At 63.7% G+C, this 9,272-nt stretch overlaps 8 protein-coding genes across 8 annotated transcripts, besides 6 other annotated features; 7 read left to right on the forward strand and 1 right to left on the reverse strand.

The window, feature by feature from the left end:
• Nucleotides 1-111: 111 nt before the first annotated feature.
• Nucleotides 112-507, reverse strand: TraAM80_02010 (uncharacterized protein; the record flags this gene model as incomplete). Its single annotated transcript, XM_029379030.1, has 1 exon — nucleotides 112-507. One exon carries the CDS (start codon nucleotides 505-507, stop codon nucleotides 112-114), a length of 396 nt encoding a protein of 131 aa, XP_029241086.1.
• A 118-nt stretch (nucleotides 508-625) lies between these two features.
• TraAM80_02011 (cyclophilin type peptidyl-prolyl cis-trans isomerase) lies at nucleotides 626-1,222 on the forward strand (the record flags this gene model as incomplete). The annotated part of the gene is made up of 1 exon (XM_029379031.1): nucleotides 626-1,222. The coding sequence occupies one exon, from the start codon at nucleotides 626-628 to the stop codon at nucleotides 1,220-1,222; it is 597 nt and encodes a 198-aa protein (XP_029241087.1).
• Nucleotides 1,223-1,407: 185 nt separating this feature from the next.
• Nucleotides 1,408-1,428: a microsatellite.
• A 75-nt stretch (nucleotides 1,429-1,503) lies between these two features.
• Nucleotides 1,504-2,001, forward strand: TraAM80_02012 (putative vacuolar ATP synthase 16 kDa proteolipid subunit; the record flags this gene model as incomplete). Its single annotated transcript, XM_029379032.1, has 1 exon — nucleotides 1,504-2,001. One exon carries the CDS (start codon nucleotides 1,504-1,506, stop codon nucleotides 1,999-2,001), a length of 498 nt encoding a protein of 165 aa, XP_029241088.1.
• An 83-nt stretch (nucleotides 2,002-2,084) lies between these two features.
• Nucleotides 2,085-2,104: a microsatellite.
• A 245-nt stretch (nucleotides 2,105-2,349) lies between these two features.
• TraAM80_02013 (putative monoglyceride lipase) lies at nucleotides 2,350-3,594 on the forward strand (the record flags this gene model as incomplete). Its single annotated transcript, XM_029379033.1, has 1 exon — nucleotides 2,350-3,594. The coding sequence occupies one exon, from the start codon at nucleotides 2,350-2,352 to the stop codon at nucleotides 3,592-3,594; it is 1,245 nt and encodes a 414-aa protein (XP_029241089.1).
• A 92-nt stretch (nucleotides 3,595-3,686) lies between these two features.
• Nucleotides 3,687-3,707: a microsatellite.
• A 218-nt stretch (nucleotides 3,708-3,925) lies between these two features.
• Nucleotides 3,926-5,038, forward strand: TraAM80_02014 (leucine richcontaining 34; the record flags this gene model as incomplete). Its single annotated transcript, XM_029379034.1, has 1 exon — nucleotides 3,926-5,038. One exon carries the CDS (start codon nucleotides 3,926-3,928, stop codon nucleotides 5,036-5,038), a length of 1,113 nt encoding a protein of 370 aa, XP_029241090.1.
• A 311-nt stretch (nucleotides 5,039-5,349) lies between these two features.
• On the forward strand, nucleotides 5,350-6,858 carry TraAM80_02015 (putative protein kinase A regulatory subunit; the record flags this gene model as incomplete). The annotated part of the gene is made up of 1 exon (XM_029379035.1): nucleotides 5,350-6,858. One exon carries the CDS (start codon nucleotides 5,350-5,352, stop codon nucleotides 6,856-6,858), a length of 1,509 nt encoding a protein of 502 aa, XP_029241091.1.
• A 423-nt stretch (nucleotides 6,859-7,281) lies between these two features.
• On the forward strand, nucleotides 7,282-7,806 carry TraAM80_02016 (uncharacterized protein; the record flags this gene model as incomplete). Its single annotated transcript, XM_029379036.1, has 1 exon — nucleotides 7,282-7,806. The coding sequence occupies one exon, from the start codon at nucleotides 7,282-7,284 to the stop codon at nucleotides 7,804-7,806; it is 525 nt and encodes a 174-aa protein (XP_029241092.1).
• Nucleotides 7,807-8,048: 242 nt separating this feature from the next.
• TraAM80_02017 (uncharacterized protein) lies at nucleotides 8,049-8,741 on the forward strand (the record flags this gene model as incomplete). The annotated part of the gene is made up of 1 exon (XM_029379037.1): nucleotides 8,049-8,741. The coding sequence occupies one exon, from the start codon at nucleotides 8,049-8,051 to the stop codon at nucleotides 8,739-8,741; it is 693 nt and encodes a 230-aa protein (XP_029241093.1).
• A 55-nt stretch (nucleotides 8,742-8,796) lies between these two features.
• Nucleotides 8,797-8,878: a microsatellite.
• Nucleotides 8,874-8,901: a microsatellite.
• A 289-nt stretch (nucleotides 8,902-9,190) lies between these two features.
• Nucleotides 9,191-9,242: a microsatellite.
• Nucleotides 9,243-9,272: the final 30 nt, after the last annotated feature.

Here is a 9,272-nt window from a genome sequence, read left to right on the forward strand (position 1 = left end):
GAGGAGCACCACTGGCGGCACCTGCGCGAGCCGCAGCGTGGGGCGCTGGAAGCGATGCTCAACGATGACGAGGGGAGCGACAGCGACGCGCAAAGGCCCTACGACAAGGCGTCATCGTCGTACCGTGTGCCCGCACAGCTGCGGCAGGAACGCGTCGCTGGCAACTACGAGAACGCCCCGCCTGTCGTTGGGCGTCCGTCGCGGCCACCGCACGGTGACGCCCACCGAGACGTACTGAGCCTGCTGGACAGCGTGTCGGGTGCCAGCGGCCGCGTTGATCACGGGCTCCTGTGAGAGAATATCGCAGAGGCACGGTACAGCAGCTGCGTGATTACAAACCGGACGCCTATGAGTCAGTGAGGCCGCACAATTGATGTGGACCATTTTGTCCCCCGTGTCTGACGGCTGCCGCTGTTTGTTCTGCGACGCCGACCGACGTGGGCGAGAACCGCCGCCTTGACGACTGGGGGGGCGTGGCGCGGCCAGGTGCTGCAGGAGAAGGCACATGGCTCAAAAGAACGTGTTGGGGTTTTGATTGTTTTTCTGTTTTTTGTCGCTGCGGTTGTGTTGCCGTCATTGTATTGTTGCACCTGGTGTTTTGTTTTGTTTTGTTTGTTCGCAGCAGATGGGGCTATATAGCACCGAGTTTGAGGCCCGTGTTGTAGAGCTTCACACAAGCCAAGGCATCATATCGGTGGAGCTGTACGACCGTGAGGCACCCGTGGTCGCGGAGTCGTTCGCGCGCCTCGCTGAGAGCGGCCAGCTGGACGGGGCGAGGTTTGCGAGGATGGTGCCCGGTTTTGTTTTGGAGTGTGCAGTGAGCGTGGCGCGGGCGTACGGCGAGGTCGTGGAGGTGGGGCCGGAGAACGGCTTGCGCCACACGGGGGCTGGCATCGTCAGCTGCCCCCGCTCTGCGGTGGGGGGCGTTGCCGGGGCGAGGTTCTTCGTGACGCTCGGGCCGCAGCCGGCGCTGGACAAGGCGTGCGTTGTTTTCGGCCGCGTGTACAGCGGGATGCGCACAATTGAGGAAATAAGCGGTTTTCGTTTTGCAAGCGACACCTTTCGCCTGTATTCCCCGGTGGAGGTGGTGCGCTGTGTGGTGCGCCTGCTGCCGAAGAAGCCTCGGCCATCACAGCCGGGTGCCGGCTCCGTGGCCAGCGAGTCGCACGTGCGACAACGCCGTGAGCGGCGCACGGGTGCGTTGGAGGAACTGGGGCGCTGACAACAGCAGGTGGAGGGCGGTGTGGTGTCGATGTGCGGCGTGTGTGTGTGGGGGGGCTCGTCGTGTGGGGCCCATGGGCTCCCTGTTGTACGCCTTTTGGTGGTTACTGCTGCTGTTGCTTTTTTCCGTCTTCGCCCCTTCCGCCCTTTAGAGTCGTGGTCTCCTCAACGCGAGGCTTTTTTTTCTGTTTGTGTGTGTGTGTGTGTCCTCCTTTGGGTCTTGCCGTTGCGGCCCCTCGCAGTTGCTCCTCGTTGGCTCTGCAGCTCACTTGTTGACGGCAAATGTCGGGGACGGTCTCGTGCGCGCCTGAGGCGTTTCTCTTCGGCATGCTCGGTGCCGCTGGGTCCCTGGCATTCGCCAACATCGGCGCTGCCTTCGGAACGGCGAAGGCCGGTGTGGCAGTGGCGCATCTCGGCATTGTGCAGCCCGGGCGCGTGATGCGGGGTATCGTGCCTGTGGTGATGGCGGGTATTTTGGGCATCTACGGCCTTATTGTCTCCGTAATAATCAGCAACAACATGAAGACGACCGGATACATGTTGTTCTCGGGCTACATGCACCTTGGCGCGGGCCTGGCAGCGGGCATCGCATCCCTTGCCGCCGGCTACGCCATCGGCATTGTCGGTGACATTTGCTGCTACGCGTACGCCAAGACGGAGAAGATATTTGTGCCGATGATTCTTATGCTCATCTTTGCCGAGGCCCTCGGCCTCTACGGCCTCATCATCGCCCTGCTGATGAACAACCGCGCCACGGCGGTCACTACGGCTTGTGTGTAGCCGTCGGTCGCTCAAGGGGGGTAGGCCTTATAGTTGGTACGCCGCAGGACCAAACCCGCACCCTGCGGGGCCACCCTGCGTACGTGTGTGTTGTGTGTGTGTGCCTGGGAGACGAGCGGTGTTATGTTGTTGGTGGCTTGTCATTGTCCTCCTTTTGTGCGTTATTCCGTGCTGTTGTGACTTCTTTTCTCTTTGTTATTCCGGTGATTGCCCTTTTTTTTTGTGTGTGTGCCTTCTCCGCGTAGCTCTCTGCACAAAAGAGGAGAGAGAAGTGGCGGTGAGGCACCTGCGGGGTCAGTGTCCGGTGAGCACGAGCACCTCAGCTGGTTTTTGGGTATCCCTGTCAGTATGCCTTGCGCGCCCACGGGCACGCCGCTGGCTCCCGCCGCGTCTGTCTCACATTTCGGCGCTTCTGACACGCGAGGGTGCATCGAGCCACAGTCGACCCGGTGGCTGCGCTGGCGGCCGACGGACGCGGCACGGCTTGCGCGCAGCGAGGGGCTGATGCTGGAGGGCCTGCGGTACCACCAGGAGTTTGTGGCGGGACTCAACACGATATCCAATGTAGAGTTCAGGAGGGGCGCCGCTGCTGGTGGCGGGGGGCGGGATGTCATGGTTCTGCTTCATGGCTTTGCTGGCGGGCTGGCGTGTTGGGCGCAGAATTGGGAATTCTTTTCAGCACACTACGAGTTGTACGCCATCGACCTGCCTGGGTTTGGGAGAAGTGAGCGGCCGTGTGTGAAGGTGGACTCGCTGGAGGGCTCGATGGGGTTTATCTGCGGCTACATGGAGCGCTGGTTCTGCGAGATGAGCTTCGGGCGTCCCGTCATTCTGCTGGGCCACTCCTTCGGTGGGTTCGTGGCGGCACATTACGCCATGCGCCACGGGCCGAGCCGTGTGAAGGTGTTGGCGCTTGCCGAACCGTGGGGCGTGAACGACGCCGACCCCGGGCGCATAGAGCGTGCACCCGTGCACTACCGGCTTGCGTTGAAAGTCTTCTACGCGGCCAAACCCTTGTCGCTGCTTCGCGCCGTGGGGCCTGCGGGGCCGACGTTTTTCAGACTTGTGCGTCCTGACTTTGCGAACCGGTGGCGGGGCTTCTTGGCGAACCCGCAGGTCTTTTACGACTACACGTACCACTGCAATGCGCAGCTCCCCCCGCTTGGGGAGACGCTTTTCAAGGCGTGCTGCCACGCCGACGTTGCCGCCAAGACGCCTCTTGCGGCGGTGCTGCCGAAGGGTTTGTCGCGGGCGATCCCGTTGGTGGTGGTGTACGGCAGCCACACGTGGCTCAATGCCGAGTGCGGTTTTACGATGGTGGACAAGATGGCTGCGGGCGGGCACCAGGCGAGGGCGGACACAGTCATGAACGCCGGGCATCAGGTCTTCACCGACAATGTCGATGCGTTTCATGAGAAGATGTTGCAGCTGATACGTGATGTGTTGCGTGCGGGAGAGCCTCCCAGCCACCATGATGCCCGCTGCAATGGCACTGCGTTGCCTCGCGTGAGTTGCGGTTTCGAGCAGAGGGGTCACGTGGGGGGTGCCGTGCAGGACGAAGGGGGCAACACGGCAAGCCACGGCGGGGCGTGACGTGGTGTGTGGGTGGGTCCGTGTGGCCGTGCCGCTTTCCGCCTCCACCATGCGTCCCTTCGTTTGTTTAGTTGCTTGCCTGCTTTTTCCCAGTGTGTGTGTGCGTGTGTGTGGTTTCTTCTTCGTTGTTGCTGCTTCTGCTGCCAACTGAAGGGAGATGTCCCCCGCTGCCAGCTCCATTTCTTCTTGTCTCTTGTGGTTTTGCTCGCCGCGCAGGGAAGCACCAGCGGCTGTGACGGGTGGGCCTTGCGGGGCGCACCATAATTTTGCGCTTTAGAGGGACTGAAGGGAGACGGCGGGGGGTGGGGGGGTGCGGTCGTTGTGCGGGGTCATGTGGGGGGAATTGTACGCCGGCGCGTGTGCGGACTCCGGCGTGGCGCCGCGAAAAGAAATCCTCGCGCTGGAGGGCGGCGCGGTGCATTTGTGCGGCAACACGTTTGACCGCCACAACCAACGCCTCACGGACGACGAGGTGGTGGCCCTCGCGGCGACGTGCGCGCGGCTGCCGCTGGTGGCGGAGCTGCACCTCGGCTACAACAAGGTGTCGTCGCGCGGGGCCGCGGCGCTCGCTGACGCCATGCAAGGCGGCTTCCGCAGTCTGCAGTGCCTGGACCTGTCGCACAACGCCGTCGATGCGGAGGGCGCCAACGTCATCGCCGCCGCCGCCGCCACGCACCCGAGTCTCAGCACGCTTCTGCTGCGCGGCAACCCCATTGGCGGCGGCGGCGGCCCGCTCATGGAGAAGCTGCTGCGGAGTGACGAGGGTGGCGGCAGCGGCGTCCTTGCTACGCTGGATTTGGAGAACACGGAGCAGGACATGAAGTCGCTTGTGCACATCGCGCGGGGGTTGGCGCGGAACTCGACGCTGACGACCCTCAATTTGGGGCGGCCGCTAATGAGCAATCCGGACGACGTCGCGTGCGTGGCGCGCCACCTCGCACTCGCACTGACGGGGAACACGACGCTGCGAAGTTTGGGACTGGGCCACTTCAACCTCACCGACGAGGACCTCAGCCTGCTCCTCTCGCCCCTCGGCAACTCGGCTGTCGTCTGCCTCTCGCTGAGAGGCAACAAACTCTCTCAGGAGTCCGGCGCGACGCTGGCGAAGCTGCTGACGCTGCGGCCGGACTTCGTCTCCCTGGACGTGACCGCCAACCGGCTGCGCGATGTGGGCGCCGCGTCACTTGCGGCGGCCGTCGCGCTGCACCCCGGCCTGCGTGCGCTGCACATTGCCAGCAACACCATTGGCGGGCGCGGCATCTCCGCCATTGCGAAGGCCGTGGAGACGAACACTTCCCTCGCGTCCCTGCGCCTCTGGGGAAATGACTTCTCCGACGCGTCGGTGGCCGAGTTGTACGCTCTCCGCGAGAAGATCGAGTCCCTACAGGAGAAGGACTTTAGCTTTTATGTTGTGGATGACCGCCCGATGCTGGCGCGTGAATGAGGCTGCGGTTGCTGCCACAGCTACAGTGTACATCGCACACTCGCTCTCGTACTGGCCGTAGCAGCGGCTGTGGGGGCTGTGTGTGTTTTGTGATGTTCTTGTTTCATCGCCTGTGCCTGTGGTTTGGCTTCTTTTGTTCTCTCCCTCTGTGCGTGTGTGCGTGTCTTTTCTTCTGCTTGAACTGCGTGTGGGTTGTCTGCGTCTTTCTCTTCTTTTCGTGGCGGCAACTCGGCATTTCTCTGCAGAAGCGACGTGGAGGTGATTCCCACTCACGCACGCCCTCTCTCTCTCTCTTGTGGTGTGTGCGGGTGATGTTTGTTCCCGACCAGAACCAGCTGTATGCGCTGTACATGTTCCGCTGCGGGGAGCTGCGGGTGGGGAAGCCGAATAGGGAGATGCTCGCACTGCTAGCGGAGGACGACAGGGCGTGTCTGTCCCGTCTGAAGGCCGAGGCGCGTGTGCGGGGCGTGTCTGTCGACGACCTGCGGGCGATCGAAGACGACACAGCGGAGTTGCGGCAGAGGCGGGAGGCGACGGTGCCGCTCGCCATGCGCCGCGTGTTGCGCCTCACCCCTGTCGTTGGTGCCGTGGACGCGCGGGTGCATGTGGGGGCGCGTGGGGCACTGGCGATTGTCGATGTGGCGCGCGAGCTGCCGTTTCTGGAGGTCCTCGACCTCTCCAACCTCACCTCGCTCTTCCTCGCCGATCCCTACCAGTGCGAGGGCGTCACGGGGAACGACGTCGTCGCGGCAGCGTGCCGCATGGCTGCCACGCACCCGTCGCTTCGCGTCGTTGATGTGACGGGGCAGCCCATCGGCACCGTCGCCGCCCACCACTTCCTGGAGCTCCTGCGGCGTAACCGACGCATTGAGGGGGTGCAGTTCGATCGAGACGCTGTCGACCATCGACTGGTGGCGGCCATTGATAGGGAGATGCAGCACAACGCCGCGGTGCCGCGTGCTCCTCCGGCGCTGCCCCGCACCCCGGCCGACAGCATCAAGCGACTTCCCATCCATGACAGGAAGACCGTGCAGGAGCAGCAGCTCCTCCGGCGGCTTGTAGAAACCGAGGTGGGTTTGGGCGACGTCATGTCTTCGGCCGAGATCAGTGAGGCGGTACTGTACGCCCGCACCATGTCGACAACGGAGGTCGTCACGCGTTCTAGAGGTCTGCGCGGGGATGGGGTGCATCTCTTCCTCCTGAAGTCCGGCGCGTTGCGCGCGAAGGCCGACCCGCGCGGGTTTGAGCTAAAGCGTGGCGACTACTTTGGGGAAACGTACGACGATGTGTTATTTGGTCAGGGTCTGTTGGAGGAGGCGGTGCGGGGGGTTGCGTACTGCGTGCCGCTCGAGCACTGTCGCCCCCTCTGCGAGGCCTGGGCGGCACGGGTGGAGGCGTATTACCCGCTGCTACGCAGCAGCGCGTTGCTGCAGGCTTTGGACGTTTGGACGCGGCTTCGGATGTGCTGCTGTGCCGCGCAGCGTGTTTTTCTCCGCGGTGAGGTGGCGATCTCGCCAGGCGACCCTTTCAAGGGCTTTTTTTTTGTGACGGCAGGCACCTTTGGGGTGCGTGGCCCCGCCGCACAAGCCACCAGGACGCAGGAATTTACGGTTGGCGACGTCTTTGGCGAAGAGGCGCTTGTGGCGCGTCGCCAGTGCAGTTCGGTGGCAATCGTCACGGGGGACGCGGCGGAGACGAGCTGCTGTCTGGTCGTCACGGGGTGCGCCGCGCGCGTGCTGCGAAGCCATTTGTTGCCCGTGCTGACCACACTCGCTGCCGCATACTCGCAGCACGAGGATCTGCTCCCCGTGCGGAAGTGAGTGCCACGCACCGTTGGCGTCGGTGGAGGCCGCGCGCATGTACAGTGCGAGTGAACTCTTTTTTGGGAGGCGAGGAAACGGGGGCGCCGCCCTTGACGATTGCCAGTGCCTTTGAAGGTGAAACGCGGTGATGTTATCCCTCTCTGTGTGTCTTTTTGTGCGTGTGCCTCGGTGCGGCCCCTCTGCCTGTTTCTCCCGCGCTGCTGTTGGGTGTGAGGCCCCCCTGACGTTTTGCGCCGCTTCAGCTGGAATCCCCCTTGCACCGTGGATGGGATCACGTGCATCAAAGAGCGTGGGCGATGAGGCTCGGTTTAACCGCGCGGCTGTTGACCGGATCTGCAAGGAGGCGTACGCCGCGGGGGCGGGCGGTGCCTCGGCGCAGTGGTGCATGGATGCGGCGGCGGGCGGGGCAGCTGTGCCGTAATGCTCCTTCTCTCCGGCTTGTACTTTGACGCAAGAATGGCACGGAGTGACACGGAAGCGTCGCGGCTGACTGAGGCGGAGCTGGCGCAGGTGATGCGGCGGCGGCAGGAGGGCAAAGAGCTGCGGACGCTGCTGGGGAACCTGATGAGAGACAACGCGCAGCTTCAGAGGGCTGCCGACCGCTCCGCAGCGATGACGCGGGGCCTGCCACGGCGCCAGGCAGGACCGCTGCGTAGCCTTACAGGTCTGCGGCAGCGCAGTGCCTCATTGGCAGGCGAGATGGAGGCCCTGAAGAACTTCCCCGCGCGGGTGGATCAACGCGTGAGTTTCATGCGCTGCGTGGGCGGTGTGGGGTTTGGCTGCCTTGCTGCTGGAGGTATCGCTGCCCTCACGCCGTCCCGCCGGGGGAGTGCCAGCTGCGGCGGCAGCACGAATGGCGGTGGTGGTGCCGGTGCATCGTTGCTGCAGCAGGAGCAGCAGCGATCACGCAGAGACACGGTGAGTGGGGGGAGGGAGGGGGGGTGACACAGTGCCTTGAGAGAAAGGAACGCTCACCCTTCCCTCCTCTTCCTTTCGCTCTCCATTGCTGTCTATAGCATGCATGTAGCTCTCTCTCGCTGTGTGTGTGTGTGGTTGGCTGGTCCCGCTTCCTTTGGTTGGCGTTGCCCGTCGCGTTTTTCTTTGATTTCCCAAACTGTCACTTCCGTCTCTTTTCCCCCTCTTCGTGTGTGTCACCTGGTATCTACGCTCAGGGAAGGGACGCGTGGATGATGTGCGCCGAAGTGGTGCTCCTGCATGACTCCTGCAGCGCGGTGCAAGTGTTTCTCGAGGTGCGCCGAAACGAAAAGAGCAGGGCCGTGCGGAAATCTATTGCTGGCTACGTTCTGCGGGCCCTCACAGCAGAGGCAACGTTTTCTATCAGGTACGGAACGCGTGGCCTTCCCTCCTTATTGCTTTTCCGCGTCGGTAAGGCGACAGGCATCGACGGCGCCTGCTACGTTGCCCTCCCCTCACGTGGTCGCTTCTTCATTGACTACTGTCTGGCGTGGGGCCGCCATGCGCACTACGGGCAGGCGCGGCAGTACGCGGCGCGGTGCAGAATGGCGATGCTGCAGACCGTGGGTGGTGGGTGGGCCTCGTTGCGCCGCGCAGACAAGGCCCTGATGTGCGCCATCATGTTGTACGAGACGGCAGCGCGCATCCACGACGCTGCCACACTACGGAAGTGCCGTGTGTTTGTTGGGTGGGCACATCTATGGAACGGCGATGTGCGGCGGGCTGTTGACATTTTTGAGCAGCAGCGGCGGGAGGCGCAGGTGGAGGGCGACGCAGTGCAGGAGCGTCGTTGCATCTCCGCCATCCACTACGCCTGCCACGGCCCGTCGGTTGTTGTCGCCGGTGGCGCGCGGGGTCACGGCGGGTTTCATCTCTCCGAGTGTTGGACCGAACTCTTCGCATGACGCTCGGGGTGGGCGAAAGGTGCATTTGTGTGCGTTTGTCTGTGTGGCGATGCATGGCTGCGGCGGGGGCGGGGGCGGCAAGTGGGGCGTGGGTGGGTGGGCCGACGCCGACGGCTGCGGCTGCTGCCGGGCGTGCGTTTGTGTGTGTGTGTGTGTGGGTTGCAACGTCTGTCGTCCTCCTCTCCCGCCTCCCTTCTTCCGCACCCCCCACGAGGGGGAGAAAAGAAAGCCATATGGCCAGCCGCAGTGTGACGCCCGAGCAGGAGCTGCGCATCGTTCAGACGATCCTGACGCTGCGCTCCCTCGGCGACACGGCGTCAAGTGAGCGACTCCGCCACAAAGTGCGCCGCTGCCTGCAGGAGTCCACAGACGACGACGCGGCCGTGGCGATGGCCGGCCAGCTGCTGCGCCGCTACACGAAAATAGTGAAGAAGCTCGACGGCTCGTACGAGCGGGAGCGGGAGCTGAAGAGGCGACGCAGTGAGATGGAGGCGCGGCGGGCGTCGCAGTTTGTCGACGACGAGGCAGAGA

This window comes from Trypanosoma rangeli (assembly GCF_003719475.1).
Source record: "Trypanosoma rangeli strain AM80 chromosome Unknown Tra_15.4_contig_00044, whole genome shotgun sequence".
Lineage (NCBI taxonomy): Eukaryota > Euglenozoa > Kinetoplastea > Trypanosomatida > Trypanosomatidae > Trypanosoma > Trypanosoma rangeli.